At 41.4% G+C, this 22,148-nt stretch overlaps 1 protein-coding gene across 20 annotated transcripts in view; it reads right to left on the bottom strand.

Moving 5' to 3' along the window:
• TSPAN4 (tetraspanin 4) overlaps nucleotides 1-22,148 on the bottom strand; it is a 414,093-nt gene that overhangs the window by 18,093 nt on the left and 373,852 nt on the right. Inside the window, exons 6-7 of one of the 20 annotated variants that reach the window (XM_064425151.1) lie at nucleotides 9,216-9,332; nucleotides 8,212-8,444 (exon numbers count right to left, since the gene is read on the bottom strand). The exons of the other annotated variants lie outside the window; for them this stretch is intronic. Coding sequence (XP_064281221.1) covers nucleotides 9,243-9,332 — 90 coding nt within the window. The 3' untranslated portion in view covers nucleotides 8,212-8,444; nucleotides 9,216-9,242. Of the gene's footprint in view, nucleotides 1-8,211; nucleotides 8,445-9,215; nucleotides 9,333-22,148 lie in introns of those variants that run through there. 20 annotated transcript variants of the gene reach the window in all.

Genomic DNA, 22,148 nt, shown 5'->3' with positions numbered 1-22,148 from the left:
GACAAATACTGTTCCCTGAGAAGCCCAGTCCTGTAATTTTGCCTCTGATAAGCAGGAGGAAGTGCTCTGAGCAAAACATCTTGGGCAAACAAGAGAATTGTGTCTGTGCAGAGCAGGAGTATTACCAGTATTTACAGCTAAGGTGAGGCACAACTTTGATCAAAATGAAGCTCCAGCAATCCTGAAGGCACAGAGTCCTTCCCCTGTCCCAGCACACTGAGAGAGAAGGTGGCTTTCCTGGAATCTTTGGAATAAAGGTCAAAAAAGGGCTTTGGGGAGATCCTTATTAACTCCTTTTGAACTTGCTGAAAGCATGAGATGTCAGATTGGGCATAGCCTTTAGTAAAAGGCCAGAGGATGCCAGCAGCATCCTCAGCTTTCTAACTTGCAGGCAACTGGAGACTTTTAATTTCAAGCCTCAATGCTTTCCTACCACAACTTGAACAAAACCTCTCCCCAAAAAGTCCCCTAAACTGGAGAAAGCCTCTCAGCAGCGTTCCAATATAGGTAAGCAAATACTCCTGACCTTTCTGGTGATTGCTTCCCCTACCTCTGTGCCTCTCCAGCAGAACAGGAGAGGCTCTAAGGAAATGACAAAATATCCAATAGTTTCCCACCGGGCAAAACTTTTAATTTAATGCCTTGATAATCATTCTCTACAAATAGCAGGCAGGGGGAAATCGAATGTAAACAGAAAGTGCCTAATCTATAAGGTCATTTGTGGGAGCCTTTGCCTGCTAAGAAGAGATGAGATTGATTGTACCAACAGGTAAGGCTGTTTTAAATGAGATGTCCCCAAGCTGGTCTACAGGAAGCTGAGAGCCATAAATGCTCTCCTCACCACTGAAATCTTCCTTATACCATCTGCCTATAAATAGAAATCTTGTAAGATTTTAGTAAATAAGAGATTCTCCATGATTTTGGTGATATTTGGCAGTTTAGGAATAATATGCTAATTTCTTGCCAGTATCATCAATGTCTCACATCTCCAGAACACTTTGCTCGCTTTTTCCCCAAATGCGAAACAACTTCAAGACTTAATGTTTAATTTTTTGTTTTGTGGGTTTTTTTGTAGTTGCTTCCTTTAACACAGGAACTCAGTAGCTAGTGAATTGTCTTCTCCTAACTTGACTGCAAAAGCCAACATCAAGCATCACCTTACAGATCTTCTAAACTTCAATAATTTAGTAGAAATACTTATTGCTCTAGCAGTGTTTGATATCTAGGGAGATGCACTGGCTGTGTAACTTCAGAAGAGTAAAGAATATAGGAACAGAAGATCAAAGGAAATGGTCTGGGAGCAGAAAGAATGAATGTTTCTGAAACCTACTAGCTTAGGTCAGCTGAGGTAAGACCCTTCAGCTGTGCCACAGGCTCTCTACAGAGTCTTGAAAAGTCACTGCTTCTCTTGTTTCAGCTATTTGTAAAAGAGGAATACCCTAACTCTAGTCATGCCATAAAGTAAATAATATAATAAATAATTTGTAGTAGGCATTTGAATATCAAACCCAATGTGGAAGATGAAGCACTTGTACAGAATCAGAGATAATGAATGGATTTTCTAACCTGAGAGAGAGAGAGAGAGAGAGAGAGAGAGAGAGAGAGAGAGAGAGAGAGAGAGAGAGAGAGGGGGGAACCTTCCTGGCATTTAGAGGTAAAACTGAGCTTTATCAGGAAGCAAAAGGAAGGACAAGCACATCTTGCACTAGCCTGGAGCAGGCAATTGGTGAAACTGTAAAAGAAAGAGTCTCCCACTACGTGCTCTGGCAAGAACCAAGAAGTTGCAATGGTATTTAATAAGAAAGTAACAAAGTCAAAGAACTTGGGTTTTTCAAACCAGTGTTTCCAGGGCCATGGTTTGTGCATATAATTAACTGCAGTTTCAGTCACTGTCTTCTGCCCACCATCACCTGCTTCTGTTTGAGTGCAGGCAGCAGCAACCAGCTGAGGCTGCAGGAAAGGAGCCACTGAAACATCCCCGTACTTTTCATACTATTGAAATGCCAATGAATGCCACAGCAGCTTTAGTTCCTGTTTTAAACAGGAGATCACAAGGATGGCAAGTCACTAGTCTGCAACTCAAAACTTTTCGTGCAAGAGCAAATTCAAATGTTTCCAGCAAACTGCACCTGATTTTGTCCAAATGATGCCTTTAAAGGTCCAAGGGAGAGACAGGCATTTTATCATTGTTTAGCTTCCTGTTATTGCTGGTGTAAGGGGAAATACACTGCTCTGCAGCCAGAGGCCACTGCATGTAACCTGTTCTTAGGCACAGCAACAGCTGAATTACTTGTGTGTCAGATCCCCAGTTTGTGTAAATAAAGCACATAAATAGAGACACAGGCTCAAAATGTTCAGCTGCAGCTCTGCAGTTTCTTGGCTCATTTAGAGAGTGAAGCCAGTAGAGCCAACACCTTATTTCAGCTGTCTGTATGGCACCTGAGCACAGGTACTGCCCAATGAGATAGTCCAAGACCTCCTTAAAAAAACCCTCAATCTTCTTTATTTTTAGTGAAACTAGGGGTAAAAGCTTTAAATATGAATTCTTGGCTTGCTGCTTGTTTTAAAGGCGGTTGAATGCTGCAGCAGACACAGGGAAGGGCTGGGTGAAACTAGGCAGAGAAATCAAATCAATTGCTTACTCAAAAGCCTGACATTGCAAAGCAACTACCATGTTATTGAGTCAATTCTTCTTAACAATTATGGATTTTGGTGACAAAAGCCTCACCAGCGTGTTGGAGAAATTTCAGGTGAGTGAACACTGAAGTGCATGGTTTTTGTGACATACTTAATTATAGAGCATTCAGGATACATTTGTTGCTGATTCTGTAGAAGGAAACTTCTGTTTACAAATAAATAGGCTCTTCTTCAGATTATAAAACTGGTTGGGAAAACCCATCCTCAACAGCAGTGACACTGGCAAAGCTGTGAGTCATCATGGATGGGCTAACTGTGCCAGTTCTTTTCCACAATGAAACTCCCTTTGCAGCAGGTTTTCTTCATATACTTGCTCCAAAGGTGACTGACACAAAAGAGCTTCTGTTCCCTTTCTCCAGTTACATTTCCCACCAAGTGTTGCTCTCAGCAAGCCTCCCCTGCCTTCACACATCAGCCTTGTGTTTCACAGATCTCCCAACCTACCCTCAAAGCCCTCCTCTCCCTCCTGTGCCACCCCTCCTACTCACTTCAATCGTCTTTCCCCACACATGGCCCTGATTCACTCCTTTCCTTCCTGTCCCAGTAAATGGCAATTTTTGCTTGATCTCTAGTGGCCTCAGGAGCCCACCTGTGCCAGGGTGTAAAGACTCCTCTGAACTATGCTCATGTATTGAAATCCCATGCACACTGAATTCCAAGCCAGCAGAAAAGGGAAACACTCTTTTCAAAACCTATGTTGAGCATATTCCCAGGTTATCTGTATTCAGCCTCCTTACCTTTTGTTTTCTTTTTAAATTTTAGAATAGATAATCACTTTCATTTGTCCTCAACAGTCATCAGTATCACCTCAGATAAGCAAAATGGGAAGGATGCTAATTAACATGATACATGCTGTTGAGCCTTTGCTTGCCAAGAGACAGGAAAGGTGGGTTGCATTTGTGTGTCAAGTGCTAACAGCCTGTTATCTCCAGCGATGCAGACCCAAAAAAGAGCACCAACCTCCCCACCCACCCCCAAGCACCTCGGGATGCACATGTCAATAGAGCCTTAGATCCAATGAGCTGCCACAGAGGCTTCAGGGCTGCAGAGGCAAGTGAAAGCAGGGAGACAAAGCACTTCCCTGGTAGGAATGAATGATCCCCGTGTGATTAGCTACCAGCACCAGTGACATTGGACACATCATCCTTTGCAGGCGCTGTGGGCTGAAAAAGGGGAAGGCAGCACTTTGCTCACAGAGATGAACAACTTGGCCATCTGCCCACTGAGCCATTTGCTGCAGCTGTCCCATGGGATCAAACTTGGCTTCAATTATTTACCATACTCATTTACTTAGCTTAAAGGTGAATGAGAGCACGTTCAAATAAGAGAGAGCACTACTAAAATAACAGAGGGGGAGGGATAACTAAGGCAAATCATGCCCTGTGCTTCCACTGCGGTAAGAGAAGATGAATGAGGCCCCCACACTGTGTAAATGTGGGCTATCTGCAGATCCATCTATCCAGTTAACTTAATTTCCTCATACATTTATGACTTTGGTAGAAAAATACAAGCCAAAGTACAGATCTGTCCACTGCTGTAAGGTAAAAACAAGTCTGCAAACATCAAAACAATTACACCCCCTCTGTGTCACCTGAGCCTTGCTGGGGCCATGGGGAAGGCTCTAAGCTCCTCTGGTTATTCACAGGCATGGGCATTGCCACCTCTTGGTGTCAGAGCTGCTCTGCTGAACAACCTCAGCTCCACTGGCACCAGTAACAACTGGGCAAGCTGCAAAGCTGCTGGGGGACAGGGCTGGCTAATTTCCTCAGGGGTAAAAATGTTCCCAATTCCTTAGAAGAAGGAAATCAAATGTCTGCTGATAAGCCATCTTTCTCTGAGCTGGCACTAAAAGACCCATTTAAAAACCAAACCAAACCCACTGAGGGGTTAAAATCTGCTACTCTGCCTGGAGAAACTTGTCTGGAAAGAGTGATTCTGTGGAAACAGATTGAAAGCTCTGTCTTCCTAGATCCAGGGAACGTTAATCCTTACGGGACAGTGAGGTTTGCACACAGCCTGCTTTATTATTCTTAAGATAAGCTTTCTCTGAAATTAACTTACTTTAAATAAATAATGCTGTGAGGAGAACTACCATCCTCCTTGGAGGGAACAGAGCACCAGGCAAAGTCAAGCACACTCCAGTGGGCTTCATTCCTGTGGTCTCTGCTCAGCCTGGAAATAGGAAAAGTGCAGAATTCACTCCTTGAGAGAGAGGGCAGCACAAATCCAAGATCCAGGAAAAACAGTGGGCTTTGGAGGAACAGCTGGCTGCCTAGCAGAAACTCAACAAAACCAGTGCCAGAGTTGCCTGGCCAAAGAGCAGAGAAGGTGATGATCCCCATACCTATCTTTTCTTCCTTGAAAAAACATTATCTTTTTCCAATCACATGGATGTGTACATGGAAAAACAAATGTTTTGCTAAATGCCAGCTCATCACCGGGCAGGAATCTTGCTGACAATGGAGTTGCTCATTTTTATGCAACTTGGCATTGTCTCGTGGTGTCTCCAGTGTCTCAGACCCCTGTTTCTATGAGGGTGCACGCAAGCTTGGAAACCATTCCCTCTCCAAACCCCCAACCTTGGCACCATGGGTGCTCTGACCTTCAGCAACTGGAATTACTTGGTTTAATCAACCCAGGTAAGCTTTTCAGTGATGATGTCAGTCACAAACTGGAAAACAAAATGTCTTGGAAAGCTAAATAAATATTTTGGTAAATAACCAAAGCAACAGAAGTGAATAACTGCTATTAAATGCCTCCCTTGTTTCAAGGAAATCAACAACTGTAGCTCTTCAATGCAGTTCCCTGAAAGCAGATTTAATCGTGAATGGAATGATTTGGGACTCAGTCACTGCAAATGAATAAACTACATGGAGATTGCTTTCCATAATAACAGAAAACAAGCAAATAAACAAACTGCCAGTCACAATTATATGGCACCAAATGCAAGTTTCCAACACTCCCTACTTCCAATACTGTCAGAACAAAGCCACATTTGTCACTGGAAGTCACATGAGTTGAATAAAGAAGGAAATATGACTGATACCCCATATGTTAAACAGAGATAAGTGATAGTGCCTTCACCAAGTGAGAGACTGGATGTTCCACAGAGAACAGAAATACATGTGCTGTTTTTGCACAGAAAAAGTGGCTTTTACCAAAGGAGCAGCAGCCACCCTGCTAAGTGGCACCAAAGGTGCTGTGTCTTCAAACAGGCAGTGTTTGAGCTTAGAACCTCAAATGAGTTTCTGCCACGTGCCAGAGCCTCTTCCAGGAATGGCACCAAGGTGCTCAAAGCAAACCAGGCAGACTGAACCACTGTCCATGATAGTCTGGTTTGCTCAGGAACAGCCTCTGCCAGAGGGGTGAGTTATCCCTTGGAGATGAGCAGAAACCAAAGTGAAAGATTAAATCTGCCACATGTGACAGCAGTCCCAAGAACACCTGTGAGGATGCTCCTCAGCTGCTTCTGGCTGATTTTGAATTTCTATTCATGCTCCTACCTTTCAAAATGAGCCCCTCTTTCCTAATTAAGAGACTGACTTTTTGCCAAAGAGAAGCATTAATCCCCAGTCTCTCCTTAAAAGTGGAAATTGTCTGTTCCTCTCATCCCCCTTGGATTATCTGGTGTTCAATAACACTGCCTGCACTAGCTCCAAGACATTTTTTTTCCATGGGGCATTCCTTTGGGTCTCTCTACCTACCTAAATTTAGTAGTTTTAACACCTCTGACGAGCTCAAATTTGACTGAAATTTTCTATCAGAGTCAAGGGTTATGGGGGCACAAGAGGAAAAAATAAGTCACTGCAGCCATATTGAATATATTTTACAAAGTAAAATTTACAAAAAACCCCTATTGTTAAGAAGAGGGTATTCATTCAGTGTGGGTTTTAGTGGGTTTTTGATACAAAGTTATTTGGTATTTTTCTGATGCTATGGAAGGAAGCATAAAAATCACTGCTAATGAAATTTTGCAGATACCACACAACACTTGCCATGCATTAAAGAATCTGCTGATATCACTTGTCCTGCTTGGTTACAGAGCCTCAGGGCTTATCCAGACAAATACCAGAAAAGACATCCAAGAGAAAACATGTGAGGTCACACTACAAGACTGGAAACCATAATCTGGAAAGCAGGAAAGGAAGGACTGGGGAAATGGAGATGGACATGGTCTGAGGGCAATGCTCCCAGCTCACAGAGGCAACAGTCATGGGTTTATTCAACATCAGCTGCATAAAGGCAGGTTATTGTCATTACTTCTACACTGCAGAACTGATACCCATGTTTTCAAAAATCTACTGAAAATTTGAAAGGATTCCAGAGAAGACAAAAAAGTGTGCTTTCATTCACATGACTAACATTCTTGGAAAAACTAATAGAGTGACAAGGTCAAAAGCAATGTAATTGCAATCTTCAGGTACCCACGTGGAGCAGCAGCTCTCAACAGCAGACAGCACTTAATTCTATCACAAAATGACATCATGAGAGTTAGTGGTTAGAGCTTTTAAGACAGACAAATACAAGATAGACAGAAGGCATAATTTTATCCATGAAGCAAAAGTAAATCCTTGGAACAAATCATTGACGAATGAGACACAGTCAATGATGCCTTTAAACCGAGCTCAAGAACTTTTTTAAAATTACAATTCAGGTGTAATTAGTTTGATGACAAGAATACTGATTGAAGCATTATGGACCTTAGAGGACTGCAGGTGTCTCATCTGGTCTTAAAATCTACAAATCTTCCCAGCAAGCCACAAGTTTTCCATGGATAGGGATTGGGTTATTCATGCCAGATTATGTCACCTATGCCCTGCAGTTTGACCTTTGCTTCAAATCCATCCTGCAGGAACAGCTGACAGCAAACATCTCAGTCTCTCCAGCACATCCCATCCTGGGACTCAGGCACTGCTCCTTTTAAACTGGCACTTGTGATCTGGGGCACAAATTCTCCTCAGTCACAGCCTGAGTTATCTCAATGAGCTCTGTATCTGCCAAATCCACATCTCCCTTGTCCATGTCAACCCTGACTGTCCTCTGGGAGCCGTGTCACCCAAGACACAGAGGCCAGCTGCTCCAGAGCCACCATCTGCAGCAGGCTCATATGCCCTGCAGCACAGTCGTGGCATTTATCTCAGAGGCTGCTTTCCTGTAGCTTCCCTGGTTCCAGTGTGGGAGCCTGCATGCCCTCAGCCCCCAGGACTGAGGGGAGAGGGACCCTGCAGGAACAGGCCAAGCCTGAGGAGTCAAAGGTGAGCAGCTCCAAGATGTGTTGCCTTAACTCCCCTGGTACAAGAAAGCACATTTTAGTCCCTCTTATATAAAGTCAGGACTTAAAGATAAAAGATGCCTTCAATTTTACTTTCAGCAATGAATGCCCCAGGATTATTTTGCAGTCCAAACAACTGAGTTCTTTTGGCTCTTTTAATTCCATAGGAACACTCTGTCTCTTACCTGTCCTTTGTCCTTTACTACCTGTCCTGCCAGCTACTTCCCTGAGATTTTGCAGCACTGGCTTGGCAGGGTGTAGGTCACCAGGACCCTTCTCCAGACCATATCCAATTAATGCTCATAAAGTCAGGCATATAAATGCTGGAAAAGGCAGTTTTAGCAAGAATGAAAATCTGTCTGAGAGCAGTTCTGCTGTTTATTCATCATTGATCATTTTCCTTTAACACATTTTCTTCCTTCTGTCAGGGGAGTGCAAAACAGCCTGCTTAGTTCAGGCTAACAAACAGCAGAACCTAAATATTAAATAGTAAAGAGTCAGAGAGTGCTTTTTGAAAAACCTGTAAGTAACAAAAACCCACAAACCCCCCAAATTAACCCAGCAGCATGAAAATAAATAGTAGGTTGGGATTAGTCTGCACAAGTCACTAAATCCAAAGGAGCAACCTTGTACTTCTACCAATGCTACCAGCTTTTGGGGTACTTTGAGAAATCCCCTAATACTTGCATGGGAGTTTGTAAAATACTCTAGATACTGAACCCAGTAACTGTAGTTGAGAATTTTGGCTTTTACTGAAAAAAAGATTTATTATAAGATGTTGAGGGCTTGCTGTTTATGCAAAAAGTTTTAAAACATTAAAGAACAAAAGGCAAGTCCCCCCCCCCCAGCTCAGCAAGAGTTGTATTTGTCATTCTGCCTCGCTGCCATTGTTATCTTGCATGATTTCATCCAGTCAAGGCTGGCAGCTTCCCAGCTCTGGTGAAACTCTGGCACAGCTCCATGGGCTGATGATAGGACTATTTAACAGATGCTGTTGCTATGTAGACTACTTATACTTGTTCAGAATCTCACAAAATAACAATACTGGACATACAGTGCCATCACCTGAGCATCAAAATGCACTTAAAAAAAAATTACTAAAGGCTATTTACTTCTTATAATACACCTGGCTTTTTTTGGTTGGTTTTTTTCCCCCCAATCGGATTCTATTTAATTTTTTTTTTTTTTTTTTACAAAGCATGACCACTTTAACAAGAGGCAGTGACCAAATCCCTCAGCTGTGTACCTGTGACAAGCAGGAGTTCTCAAATGGTCACACAAGAACTGCTTCACTGTGCAACAATCTGACAACAGATGGGGAAGTCTTTGCTATGCCAGCTTTCACCTTTCTTGGGCTTGACTGCTGGAAAATGCAATAGTCAAAAAATTGTTAGAATCTCTTTATCTATGATAGCTTTTCCAAAATAGAGAAGAACTTTCCCTATTCCTCTACTTCTTGACATAGTGTTGCTGAAATTTTTGCCTGCAAAGACAAATGGAGAAAAAACCAAACAACAAAACCTCCCAAAAAAACACCGCCAACAAAACAAGAAGAAGAAAAACACAACAACAACCACAACAACAAAAAGGCTCCAATTACTCTTCCAATCAACAGAAGAAACACACTGACTGTCATCTCAGAAGACTCTAATTCAATCTAGGGTTGCTTTGGGATACAAAACCCCGACATACTCTTCTGAGTGCTGGTCAGGTCAGCGGTCGGTGTTCCTATCTCTGAATTTTGGAAAATGTGGAATTCATCAAGAGAACTACCAATGGTGAAACCCACCAGTATCACTTGGAAGTGTTGCAGTATATAAACAGTGAAAAGGAAAACCACAACTCTCAAACCCCACTGTGTCAAAAGATCGAGTGGCATCAACTCTGACAGGAGGAAAGAGTCAGGAATCACCAAGACAGAATGTGGGATGTAAATGTCACAGGAGTCAGAGTGCCCCTGGAGGATGAAAAGCTTTGGTAAACTGGCTATGTGACACACACAGGCAAACATGCCAGTCAAACATTTCCACTGAAAGAGAAATGTGCCAGTGCTCTCTGCTGCCAGCACAGCCAAGGCTCATCAGCACCACCGAGAGATTCACACAACTAAAACATGGAGGGCTCCAACAGCACTACACAAAGTCTTGGGACAGGGACTGGATTCCAACTGCAAAGCCACATCCCCAGACTTCACTGAGCACTAATAATTTCTTTGCTAACTTCACATTAGTGGTACCTCTGGCCTTAGAGCCAAATGCGCATAGAAGTCTGTGAAAGAAACATTCAGTCAAGAATCACAATTGCTGTAACCTGGAGGCTGAGCAGGGAAGAACCACATCCATCTTGCCAAAGGGAATGTCTCATCACGTAGACAAACAATTTGTTGATAGATAAATGTGCCACAGACAATCTAATCTTGGAAATAGAGCTGAAACCATGCAAATCAGAAGTAACAGATATTCAGCTTTTGCATAAAGCAGCTTTGCAGATGAAAAATGACACCCAGCATACACGGAGTAAATGAGAGGACTGAAACAAGCTTCAATTACAAACCTCATTGTGCTCACCATTCCTTCTACAACATAAACAGGACAACAGAAATGCTCAGATTAATCAGCCAGGGCTGAATTTCTTCCCACCAAGACAACTTATGCAGACACATGGGGAAGAAAAATAAAATAATTTAACAAATTAGAAAATAGTGCAAAACTGAGAAAGCTGTGTGTTCACTGGAGTACTGTTCTACAACAAATATGTAAGGGCACAAAAACACACATGATTTCAGAAACACCCAATGTAATTGTTAATACTAGTAAAGATGAACCCAAATTTTGATGAAAAAAGGGTTCATCTGCAGGGTCAACTAAAACAAAATGGACAGATAGAAGTAGTCTATAGGCAAGATTATTAAAGCAGTAGAAGCACTCTGCTCACCCATCCCCTTTTTAGGGAAAGGCTTTAACAACTCTTATCTCCTTGGATTTTAGGGAAAAGAAAGGACAGAATCAATAGGATAACTATGGCTCTTCCGGCTATTTTAGATAGATTTATAACCATTTGCAAATTGCATTAAACATCCAGAATTTAGGACAGGAAACTTTTAATTTTCTTTCACAAATCTAATTAACTAAATGAATATGCTCCAAGCAATAGCAAATCCCCCACGTGCATTTTTGAGAAAAGTGATTCTCATGAAACTGCAAACAGCACCAAGCATCCTCTCCTACACAGGCAAAGTGGGGGCCAAAAGGGACACTTTAAGTCTGCAAAGGAGACTTGGGGTTATAAAAATATAACCTCATTAAAAAATACAATAGCTGAGAGCTTCAGGGTATCATTTTTGTCCACAGCAGACAAGCAGTCTGAGCAGTTTGGTAATGAGGACATAAGATTGGAAAGTAGGATTAGAAACCATCATTCAAACCAATGGAAAAAAAAACCAAAAACAAACAAAGCTAAACAGACAAGAAGCAGACAGGCACTCGGAAAAACTAGTTGCAGCAGCGATTAATTTTTTTCTGCAGGAGCATGTCACCCACCCCACTACACACCAGTAAGAGAAAGCTCTGGCAGCAAGAGACAAATTGCTATTTGCTATTACTCTCATAATAATGCCAGAGAGCCACCTCTGTTTTGCCCTGATACATAATTTATAGAGGGGAGAAAAATGCCACCCTTGAAATTATGTTGGGCTTGTAGTTTTTAACTGTCAGAGATGATTTCTTTGAGATCTAATTCGTGATTTGCAGGCTTCATTAAGTTTTTGCAAGTAATTTTAAACTTAAATCACCATTGGCAAATCCATCATTTATTGATAGAAACATTAAGACTCTAATGCAGTGTGACTTGTGATGAAACAAGATAGGAAGGGTTTAGGATGGAAAGAAGTGCTCCTTTTTGCCACAAAAGCCTGCTTCATCAGGAGAAAAAAATCAGAGAGGGAAAAAATTAGTTTTTCTCTCTCCCATCACTCTGAACGATCCATTAAGAGTTTTTTAAGTTGTTAAAATTATCTTCTAAAACTTGGGTAAGGCAATACAGCTTATCTCAAGAAGAAGCGTAAGGAGTAAGCTTTCTGTTTTCTTCTTGTTTACAGAGGTATTGTAAGGATGGGGTGCAGTAGAACTCCATCCTGTGAAAGGCAAGGGAATAAACAAAAGCATGGCAAAGCAAGTAAAACACAACAGGAAAGCCCAGATATTTAAACCCTCACCAAACTGAATCCCATGATTCTGGCTGAGGACATGTTGAAACAGTAGAAAAATGATGACTCTATTTTGATTCATACTTAAGGATTTAGTGGGTAGTTATTCCAAACTTCACCAAGTAGATAGTTTCCAAACAAACGGCATCCAAGCACACTTTTCAGGGGCTGGTATCTATCTGATCCTACCACAAAGCATCTCCTTCATGCTTTGTAGCCCTCTCCCTTCAGTGCAACTTTCCACACAGACAGGGATTTATTTCATTTTACATTGCAGATAGCAGTTCTGTTTGCTACACTTTATTTACAACAACATTGTTCCCCTTGTCCAGCAATTATTATTTTTGGCCCCCCTTTTTGAACAGATGTGATAAATAAAGCATTTCACACACAAGTGACATCAGTGCAGCTCCCAAAGAAAACACAACTCCAAATGAGGTGCAAAGCACTGTTGTCATGTCAGGTGGGTGATGCACAAGCAGAAGTCCCTGCATTTTCTTACCTGTGGCAAACTGAGGCTGGGACACAAGAGTTAACACCTCCTGCCCACAGAAAAGGTAAGAAAAAAGGACAAAACAGAGCTAGAACTCCCTACAGTGCAACACTATGCAACAACATGACAAATTAGGAATATTTGGTACAATTCAAAAATAGAGGATAACAGGGTTACCCTGTCTGGGAGATGCACTCTGACTTCAGTGAGGTTGTTTCACTCATGATCAAGAAATTACTGGCTGTCTGCAAAGCCAGATTTTACCTACTTCAGAATAACCACCCTCATCACTTTGAACTGTGTGGGTATTTCTGTGACTTTCTAATTTATTTTTCATATATAAATAATGAATAAGAATATATGAGAATAGGAATATTAAATAAGCTGACTGTAATGCATTTTAAATAAACCCACTTCTTTTTTTAGCTCTAAATTAAATGCAAAGTAAGCACCTCTCAAATGCTTGTGGCTAAATTTACCACTGGGAACTTAATGGGTGTGCTGATGAAACATTTACATACACCTGTTTTGGTCATAAAGAGAAAAAATTTGCACATTCAATACATTCAGCTTTACATCCAGCCTCTCCTCTGCCATGACTGCTTGCTTAATAAGTACAAATGAAAGATTAAATGGGGAAAACCAGAAAGCTTCAAAGTCTGGACTTTAAAAAAAAAAAATTTTCAGACCAGTTTAGGCCACCACATATGAGCTGAGATTTATAAAGTTCTGCCATTCACATTTCTATTCTGTTTCAATAAATGCTATTATAAAGTTTTCAGACTAGTAATAAAAAAGCTATTAATGTGTTTCCTCCACGCTAATCAATTCAATATGGGGATTGTGATGTTAACACTACTTTACATTACCGCCTTCATCATTCCTCATTCTTCCAATATATAAAATAAACAAAAGGGTTTTGGATTCCTTATAGATTCATTTTTATCTCAAAGTGAAAGCTGTGTGAGATTTGTGGCTTCAGACTCATAGCTGGCGATAAGCTTCTCCTTCCTTCCTCTTCTCAAACTAAATATATAAAGAGAGTTTAACAAAATTAATTGCAACATTCACTGTTCATGAATTTCTATGCTTGTGTAATTCATTTCCTTGCAGATAGTGAAGCAAAAGGGGATTCTCTTGCTGCCAAGGTTACAGGATTCATGAGTCAAGCCTGCTCAGAACTAATGGGGAATAAGTAAAGAATCCCCCTCATCACTCCTTTCACTAGGGGTGAGTTTTTAATCGCTTTAAATAACTTGGGGCCATGGGACTGCATTCCTTAGGACAGAGGGACAGAACAAATGCAGCCAGGAAAATCCTGAGCAGCCATTTGTGCCACAATTTGTGTAATGTCTAGTAAGAAACATTACTCCCAGCTAGGGGACCAAGCATATTAATATTCATCTCTAGCAAAGCGTAAAGCCCCTCATTCAATCCCTTCAATGCTACTCCAATCTTCAACCCAGGCATGACGCAGGAAAGGCAGAGCAGTCTGTGCTCCCTGAGAAAAGGCAGCAGCATAAAACCCTCCCTTTGTCCCCACCTAATCCCAGTGCCCAGAGCTGCTGGCTGCAGAGGTCAGAAGAGCAGGGGGACTCATCCCTCACCAGGACCTTTAAGGAAGCCTGGGTGGGTGAGGTGGAGCCACAGAGCACTGCAGGGTCAATCTGCTGCACAGCAACCAACTCAGCACACTTATGAGAAATAGCTTTATTTGCAGGAAAAGACCTCTACTGTCACCCTTCCTAAATCCCAAAGCCCTTCCTGTATGATCTGAGACAATCCAGGTCTGAGGAGGGACACTGGTCCATCCAGAAAGCAATGAGCATTTACTGAGTTTTCCTGGATTTTTGACTTAGAGAGTGGAAGGACAATTTAATTTCCTACTTCATAAAATGCAATCCATCTTCCATTCCCCACTCACTTTCATAAAAACCTGCTGAGATAAAAGCCTTGTTTAATTTATTCTTCCATTTCACCTTGAAATGGATGACCAGTTAAGCCAGCAGTTCCTGATAAAACAAAGGAAGTGATCCAAACCTACACACTTAATAGCATGAAGGCATTTTTACCCTCCATGTACAACCCTGTTCCAAGGGGAATATGAGAGGCTCAACACTGTGGTCACAGGACACAAAAAAGGGAATGTTAAGATTCATTCTTACCCAGGGAATTCCCTTGTGAAGCAAGTTGCTGCAGTGGGCAGTGCCCTGAAGCACGTGCCACCACTGTGCTGCTGTTCAGGGTCACTGCACCTCAGAGATGACTTGCAGACATGAGAGAGGGATTCTGGGCACTCAACATCCCAGCATTTTCAGGAACTCTCAAAATTCAAGCCTCTCTGAATTACTTCCAAGCAGGTCAACAAGGGAGAGACACCCAAATCACTCTCTTAAAAACACATTTTTATTATGTATGATGTACCTAAGCATCTGCCAAATAGAATTTTCCTTCGGCATTAATTTTTCTCTTTACCAGACTCCACCACCACTTCAAAGAGCACCTAGAAATTGCTTAAAAACAACCTCTGTAACAAGTGTCAAATGCTGGCTTTCTTGACTCCACTTAAATCTGTTCAATCAGAACAAAAGTTATCAGTGTGCAACCTAAAATTCCCACTAGGAAATTGTTTCAAGGACTGAAGGTGAAGTGGTGGGCAGGCCAGAATTGACATGGGGACCTCTCAGTGTCCCCTTCTCTGGGAAGGTTAGAGCAACCAGGACATTGCAAGCTTTCAGAGATCAGAAACTTGATCCTCTTAATTCACACTATTTAAATTGTGGATTCATGGTGCTAAGCTGAACAAGGCAAAGAGTCTTTGAGGAGAAAGAGAATAATTCTGTGACTGAAGAAACACGCTTTAAATACTGCATCTCATCAGCTCTGTTTCTCAGTCCCTAAATGTGCCACTTTTCAAAACAAAATCCATATAGAACAGGACTACTCAACACTTCTCTGATAAATTAATCTCCACGAGAAGAGTTTATATGGAAAAATACTTAGAAAGAGTAATACTGGAATCCTTGAATTTAATGTGCTATTAAACAAACAAACAAAAAAAAAATATTAATGAGATATATAAACTCTAAGCATAAAAGCTGTGGAATAGATGAGGACTTGCCAAGTGACCGTTCAGACTATACCACTGCATGCCATCCTGCTGAGGCCAGAAAAAAGCTCCACACACACTCTGTGATTTGAAATATGTTATTAAGCTGCACTGAATCTGCTTCATGTAAAGACATGTGAAAAAGATTCCTATGCCCACCTCCAAACCTGGCTGTTGGCATCTACCTGATACACAGAACACAGCAGGGACCACTCACGGGCAAATCCACACCAGGACATAACACAAGTCACTTGAGAGTGTCACTCCAGCTCTCAGGGAAGAATACAGCTGCCCCAGGCACACAGCCAACAGATTTACTCCAGCAGAACATTGCTCAAAACATGCCTGGAATGGGGAGAGGAATGCCTTTGGATCAGAAAAGTCTCTCATACCTATTTCTAGATCAAGCAGGGAGTAGAGTTGTGCATCTCAGATCTGATGCACAACCTCCTCCTCTGATCCAACCTCCTCAAAATGCTACACAGTAATGTTGACAGTTCTGAGGTGTCTAAGGAGTGTGCTAGGAGCTGCCCTGGATCAGGAGCAATGAACCTCAGGAATCCAGAATCCGACTCCTATGGAATTTGCATAGTCTCACTAATTATGAGAAAGTAAAAATCCAAATTCTCCATTTTACCACACATAGCACTACCTGATACTTAAAGATGAACATAAAAATCTAACCATAATCAGTCACAAAATCTAATAAACTAGCATGTGGAAAAAGGATATACGTAATCCTCAAAATTCCAGCATGATGTGGAATGAAGTCTCTCCCTGCTGCCCCCTTAGCAGTTTGATATCAAGCATATTCCAGAAATTCAAAGTATTTTTAAAAAGTAATTCCAAGTAATTGAGAGTCAAAGCCTAATTGGAAAAGCAGTCATTTCAGTAAGCATCACTGAGGAAAAGCCTTAAGTCGCATGTTAAATTTTAATTCAAATATTCTCCTTTTGTCTAATCACTTCAAACTTATGGTATGTACCAGTGGGAGCATTTTGTTATTGGAAAGCTTTTGCCATTATATGTCTTCAACAAATTACCATAAAACCAAAGAAATGAAGTCAAATGGTTGGTAGATGTGCAGATTTCAGATACACTCAATTTCCATAATTTCTGTGAAAAGTGATGACTAGTTGCAGCAGATGCCCAAAATTAATACCCAGAATGAGACAAAAAGGCTGAAATGGGAGTGTTAACAGATAAATATTTCATCTGCTCCAGAATACATAGTGCCCTGGCAGGCACTACACTTGGCATGTTGTTTTGCCAGCACAACGCTGGAAAGTTCTGAACAAGAAATGCCAATATCATACACAAGAAGAGAGGACTGTTCCCATGAGAGGGTGGAGAGTGCTTGAACATTGGAAGAGAGAAAATACCACTCTCATCTTCAACATGGGCAATCAAGAAGGTGCAGGAGCTACAGGCTTGGAATTCTGACCTCCATCCCTGGGCAGGGGACAGAGCAACCGATCCTGGAAACTCTCTCCAAACTCCTGAAGGAGAGGAAGACGAGTGGGAGCAGTCAAAATGGGTTTATGAAGGGGCAATCACACTTAACTAATGTGACAGTTTTCCAAAATATTGCAAAATATTGAGAGGGGAGCAGTGGATGTTGTTTCCCTCGTCTTTATCCAGCTTTTGACACCTGTAGCTCTGCAGAGAAAGACCTTGGGGAATTTGTGGACATTAAGCTGACCACGAGCCAGAAATGCACTCTTGTAGCAAACAAGGGAACTGGGAGAGTTGTCTAACACTGCAAGTGGTTGCCTAGAGAGATTGCTGAGATAGTCAAAACCCACCTGGACACAAGACTGGACAGCCTGCTCTCACTGTTCCTGCTTGAAGAGGGGTTTGGACTACCACATCTCAAGAAGTCTTTAAACTAAATGATTGTGCAATTCCATACCCTGGCATGGAGGCTGCACAGCCATTGAGAACATGCATGGAAAAACCAAGTTGGTGCAGCAGAGATTAGGAAATCAACATCCAGAGGAATACATATTTCATTAATTCAATTTCTTTTGGAAATGTGTAATCTTTCTGTAGCCGAAATTCAACCAATTTCGTAGCAGACAACAGCATCCCACATATTCTGCATCACAAGATTAAGACATTATGTTTGAGAACAAAACTCCCTGATCATTGCAGCTTCCAGGCAGTGAGATCTCCTACAGCACTGGAATACATCATTCCACACACTCAAGTGAACATTATTTGGATCACTAACTTGGGAAGTGGGAAAGAGATTTAAAAATACTAAAACTGAGGATAATAGCATCATAAGAGAAAACAGGCAGCTCCCAGTGACTTTGCTTAGGGCAGGATTTTACCATATACAAAGTGGTGACTTGTGCATTCATTCTGGCCTGACATGTGATACTGCACTGTGCAGAAAAATCCCGAAAGGCTTTAAATGGATATGGCAAAACTGATATCCAGCAGCAGCTCCAGTGTCCTGGTCTTACTCATCTAATCACCTCTCACTGCAGCTCTCACATGCAAACTGACACCTCCATGAGCAGAGCTGAAAGAGAAAACACTTAGGGCAGGCAGTGGGAGAAGCAATCCTCACAGCTCTCAGTGATAAGTCAGTATGAAAGAGCTGCCCCTGCCATCTGTCCATAAATCAGTGTCAAAGCCAGCAGCAAGCAGGCTTCCAGCAGAACACCCAGCCCCGGGAAGCCACACCTGGCTGCTGAATGGTCACCTGCAGTGGTGGCAGCAGCAAGGGCACTCTGCTGACATTTACTTAAATATCAGTCCCACTTCAAGGTATGCAGGACATTCTCCCCATTTTCTTCACAGCCCTCAAAAAAAAATAATTTTTTTTTGGTTTTTTTCTCTCCCAAGCTGACTGATCTTGAAAAAACCATTTCTTCTATTTGTTTGCACAGATCCAGCTGCTTTTGTGCCAACTACAATGCATTTCCTATTCACAGAGAAAAAAGTGGACCTGAAAGAAATCCACAGGACATTTCCTTGGGTGTGCTTGTTGCAAAGAGAGTAATGTTGATTCTATTCACAACTCTTAAATATCCGTAAAACCATTTTGATTAATGCAAATCTTGTTGCAACTCCTTTGGTCCTGAATGTTTAAAAGAAAAACTAGATGTCTTGTGTGATAAATCTGACAAACATCTGGTTCTTAATCAAAATCTTACATGCTTTGTGAATTTCTGCTTTCATTATATCTCTGGATAAAGACTTTTAGTAGTTCCTCAAATATCTTCAATGATCTTTTGTATCCTTTCCATTTTGCTTTATTTACATAATTTACCAATTTAACATGCAATTCAGTTTGCACTTCAATATGCCCTTCAAGGTGACCTCTGGAAAGGTTTCCTAAATGCTGAGGTTAGGACTTTGTCAACAGAGGCAACATCAGCACTGCTGGAGGAGATGACATGTATTGTTCTGCTTTCCTGTGGTTCAGAGGCAAGGTGCAGATGGCAAAAACGTCTGGGAGAACAACATCACCCTTGGATTATGGCAGTTAAGTGCAAAATGGAGAAAGCAAGAAAGTAAAAACATATATTGTAGCATAATAATTCCATAAGCTACCAGAGAAATCAACTCATTAAGAAATTGTATCAAAGACAATTAGGAGCAGGGGAGTATTTGGGTTTTGACAAGAAGAGTGTCTCTGAAAATTCTCCTTTCTCAGGGATGCCTTCCCTGCAATTTAAAGGCATTGAAGAGGATACACAAAATGACTGCAGTACAATAAAGTGAATTAAGATTGTGCCATGGTTAAAACAATTCTTGCACAAGCTTCACTCATTGTTAATGCCAGGACACTGCAGCAGAATTGTTTTATATTAACATCATCCAAATTATCAGAGGCACTGTACATGTCAAGTAAGAAATGTGTGCACTCAGAAAATGTAAAATAAAGCTCTTACTCTGCTCCTTGTCAAGACATATCCCTTTACACAAAATCTACTCTATCTTCCAGCTTAGTCACTTCCTACTGTCAAGTCAATCAGGGATTTTGTTGCACACAGATTCAGGGAGCCCAAGACCCCAAATTATTAAATATTATTAGTTCATATTATAAACACTATTTCAGCAAGCAGTCATCAATGACCACTGATTGGTAATCACTATTGATTATGCTGGTTTTGTAAGTCTGGGGAATATATTTCAAAAGGTATAATGGCTGGTGCCCAGAAAGTTGCTTAATCTCTTTCCTTATGCCTGAACTTCACAGCAAGAATTCAACCCACAAAATTATCAGTGGAAAAGACTACACCACCTTGCATTGCAGTGATATTTCCAATGAGAAGCCTCGGAGATATCAGGGAGTTTGGGTAATATGAAGTCCCTGAGCATGATTTGGCCTTGAAGTCAACACACTCCAGCCTTAAGAGAGCCCATAACTGGTAATGGTTTGAAGCTGCTGTTCAACAGCCTGTTCTCAGCCAGTTCACTGCCTACCACTGCTGAGTTAAATCAAAGGAAGGAGTTGAAGAACCCTCAGCTGCAAATTATGCCTAATAAAGTGGTCAACCTAGCTCATCACTCTTCAACTGCAGCTGACAAATCCAAGACAAGGACTATATGCTATTGGCCTGCTTACAGTCTGATAACACAAAAAGTCATCTTCCCCTCTCTTTTTCTAATATGTAAAAAATGTTAAGCATTTAGTTTACTGTCATTTTCTAATGTTGCCTGATATACATTGTGACACATCAAAAATGTTCACAGAATGAATAAAAAATGTGCTGTCTGTTTCAATATACTACCTCAGTCATCCCTCAGCATTTGATGTTGCCTGTATTTAAACGCCTAAAGCTGCCTTAATTATTTATTTTATCACCTTTCTAAACCATTATTTTCTCCTTCTGCTATTCTTCCCTTTGTCAAATAAAATTGTATAAAACCAGTGCCAGAAGAGAAGCAAGCTGGGGTCAGGCACCAGCTGCAGCTGATGTTGATGAGGTGTGTGTAACCCAGTGCTGCTCACTCCACCTCTGTCAGTACTCAACACTGGTGTGCACTCAGTTCCAGATCCACCCAGATGCTGAAATGGCTTCTTATGTGACCACATCTGAGTAAAAATTGAGCAAAAACCTGTCTCGTGGAACAGTAAGGTTCTATTCCATTAATTCAGACATGAGAGCACTACACATTCCCCAAGATACACTGCACCCCCCGGATTTGGCCTTTAACCTCACTTCTCTCAGTCAGCAAAAGCAGAACTGAATTACTCACCTCTTGTAATGCCCTTTAAGGGACTGATGAAAAGCACACACATGTGCAAAGTATTTAAAAACCACCACTACTGTATGCCAGGTTCTCCCTTGGGAAAAGCTGGTTGAAAACCTGCACCACTTATATTTTGTCTACTATGAAACCTGAAACTTGAGGTGTGGGAAACAGATCATTGTAAAAGTGCTCCACAACAAAGACATAACTAGATATGCTCCTGGGATCTTGAGTTTACCTGCAATTAAAGATTACAAACTAGCAAGAAGGAGGCCCATTTACATCTCTCCTGCTGTAGACTGATACATTACCAAACACCTATTAGGAAACCCTTAGATGGATTTAGGGATGTCAGGAAATAAACTATAGATCTGGCTGGCTTTAAGGCAGGCACAATAGCAGCAACAGTTGTGTCCGATTCATCCATACTGATAGGGGAATTAATATCCCAGTTAGCCAGGGTGGAGGTCAGGACTGGATTTCTCCTGAGAAAAAAGCACTATGCCTGTGCACTGGGACACTGTGAAAAATGCTGAACTTAGTACGAACACAAATCCATGCTGTCAAGGATGAGACACCCACCTTCATCTTCATTTCTGAACTCAGCCAAAGTAGGAAGACAGGAGGCATAAAGAGATGGCAGGCTGCTGCATTATCTGATCTTTACAAAGGGTATTTGTGTTAGGCATGGAGCTTAATTTAGGAGAGTTTGATTTTCCCTTCCCTGCACCTATTCCCCTGCTAACATTTTATTCAAGAAATCAATTAGGCCTTGATCAACCATTGATCGAGAGCTCCCAATGGGGAGCCCTAATGCATTTCATCTGCAGCTATTGTTTCTAAATACACCTATTTCTGAGCATGCACTTAATTCTTTTCATCAATACTGTGCTATCCTTCAACAAGCCTGTTAATAACATTTTGGAAGTGCACTTTCAGTGAAGTCCTACTTAGACAAATGAATTAGTAAAACTACCGGGATTTCCTTTGGTGTGTTTGTTTTTTTCAGTTGCACGGGCAAATAGATTCCATGCCCCTCATCTCCTCCTGCCTAAAAAAGGTTAGAATGATGTGTTCAAGATACTAAATGGAAAGCTGTTCAGAACAAGTGGAAAAAGCTAACCAATAATGCTTTAAAGCAAGCATTCATTATTTTTCA

This window comes from Passer domesticus, chromosome 6 (genome assembly GCF_036417665.1).
Source record: "Passer domesticus isolate bPasDom1 chromosome 6, bPasDom1.hap1, whole genome shotgun sequence".
Taxonomy (NCBI): domain Eukaryota; kingdom Metazoa; phylum Chordata; class Aves; order Passeriformes; family Passeridae; genus Passer; species Passer domesticus.
The sequence above is the reverse complement of the archived record's forward strand: the minus strand, read 5'-3'. Positions and strand labels throughout refer to the sequence as shown.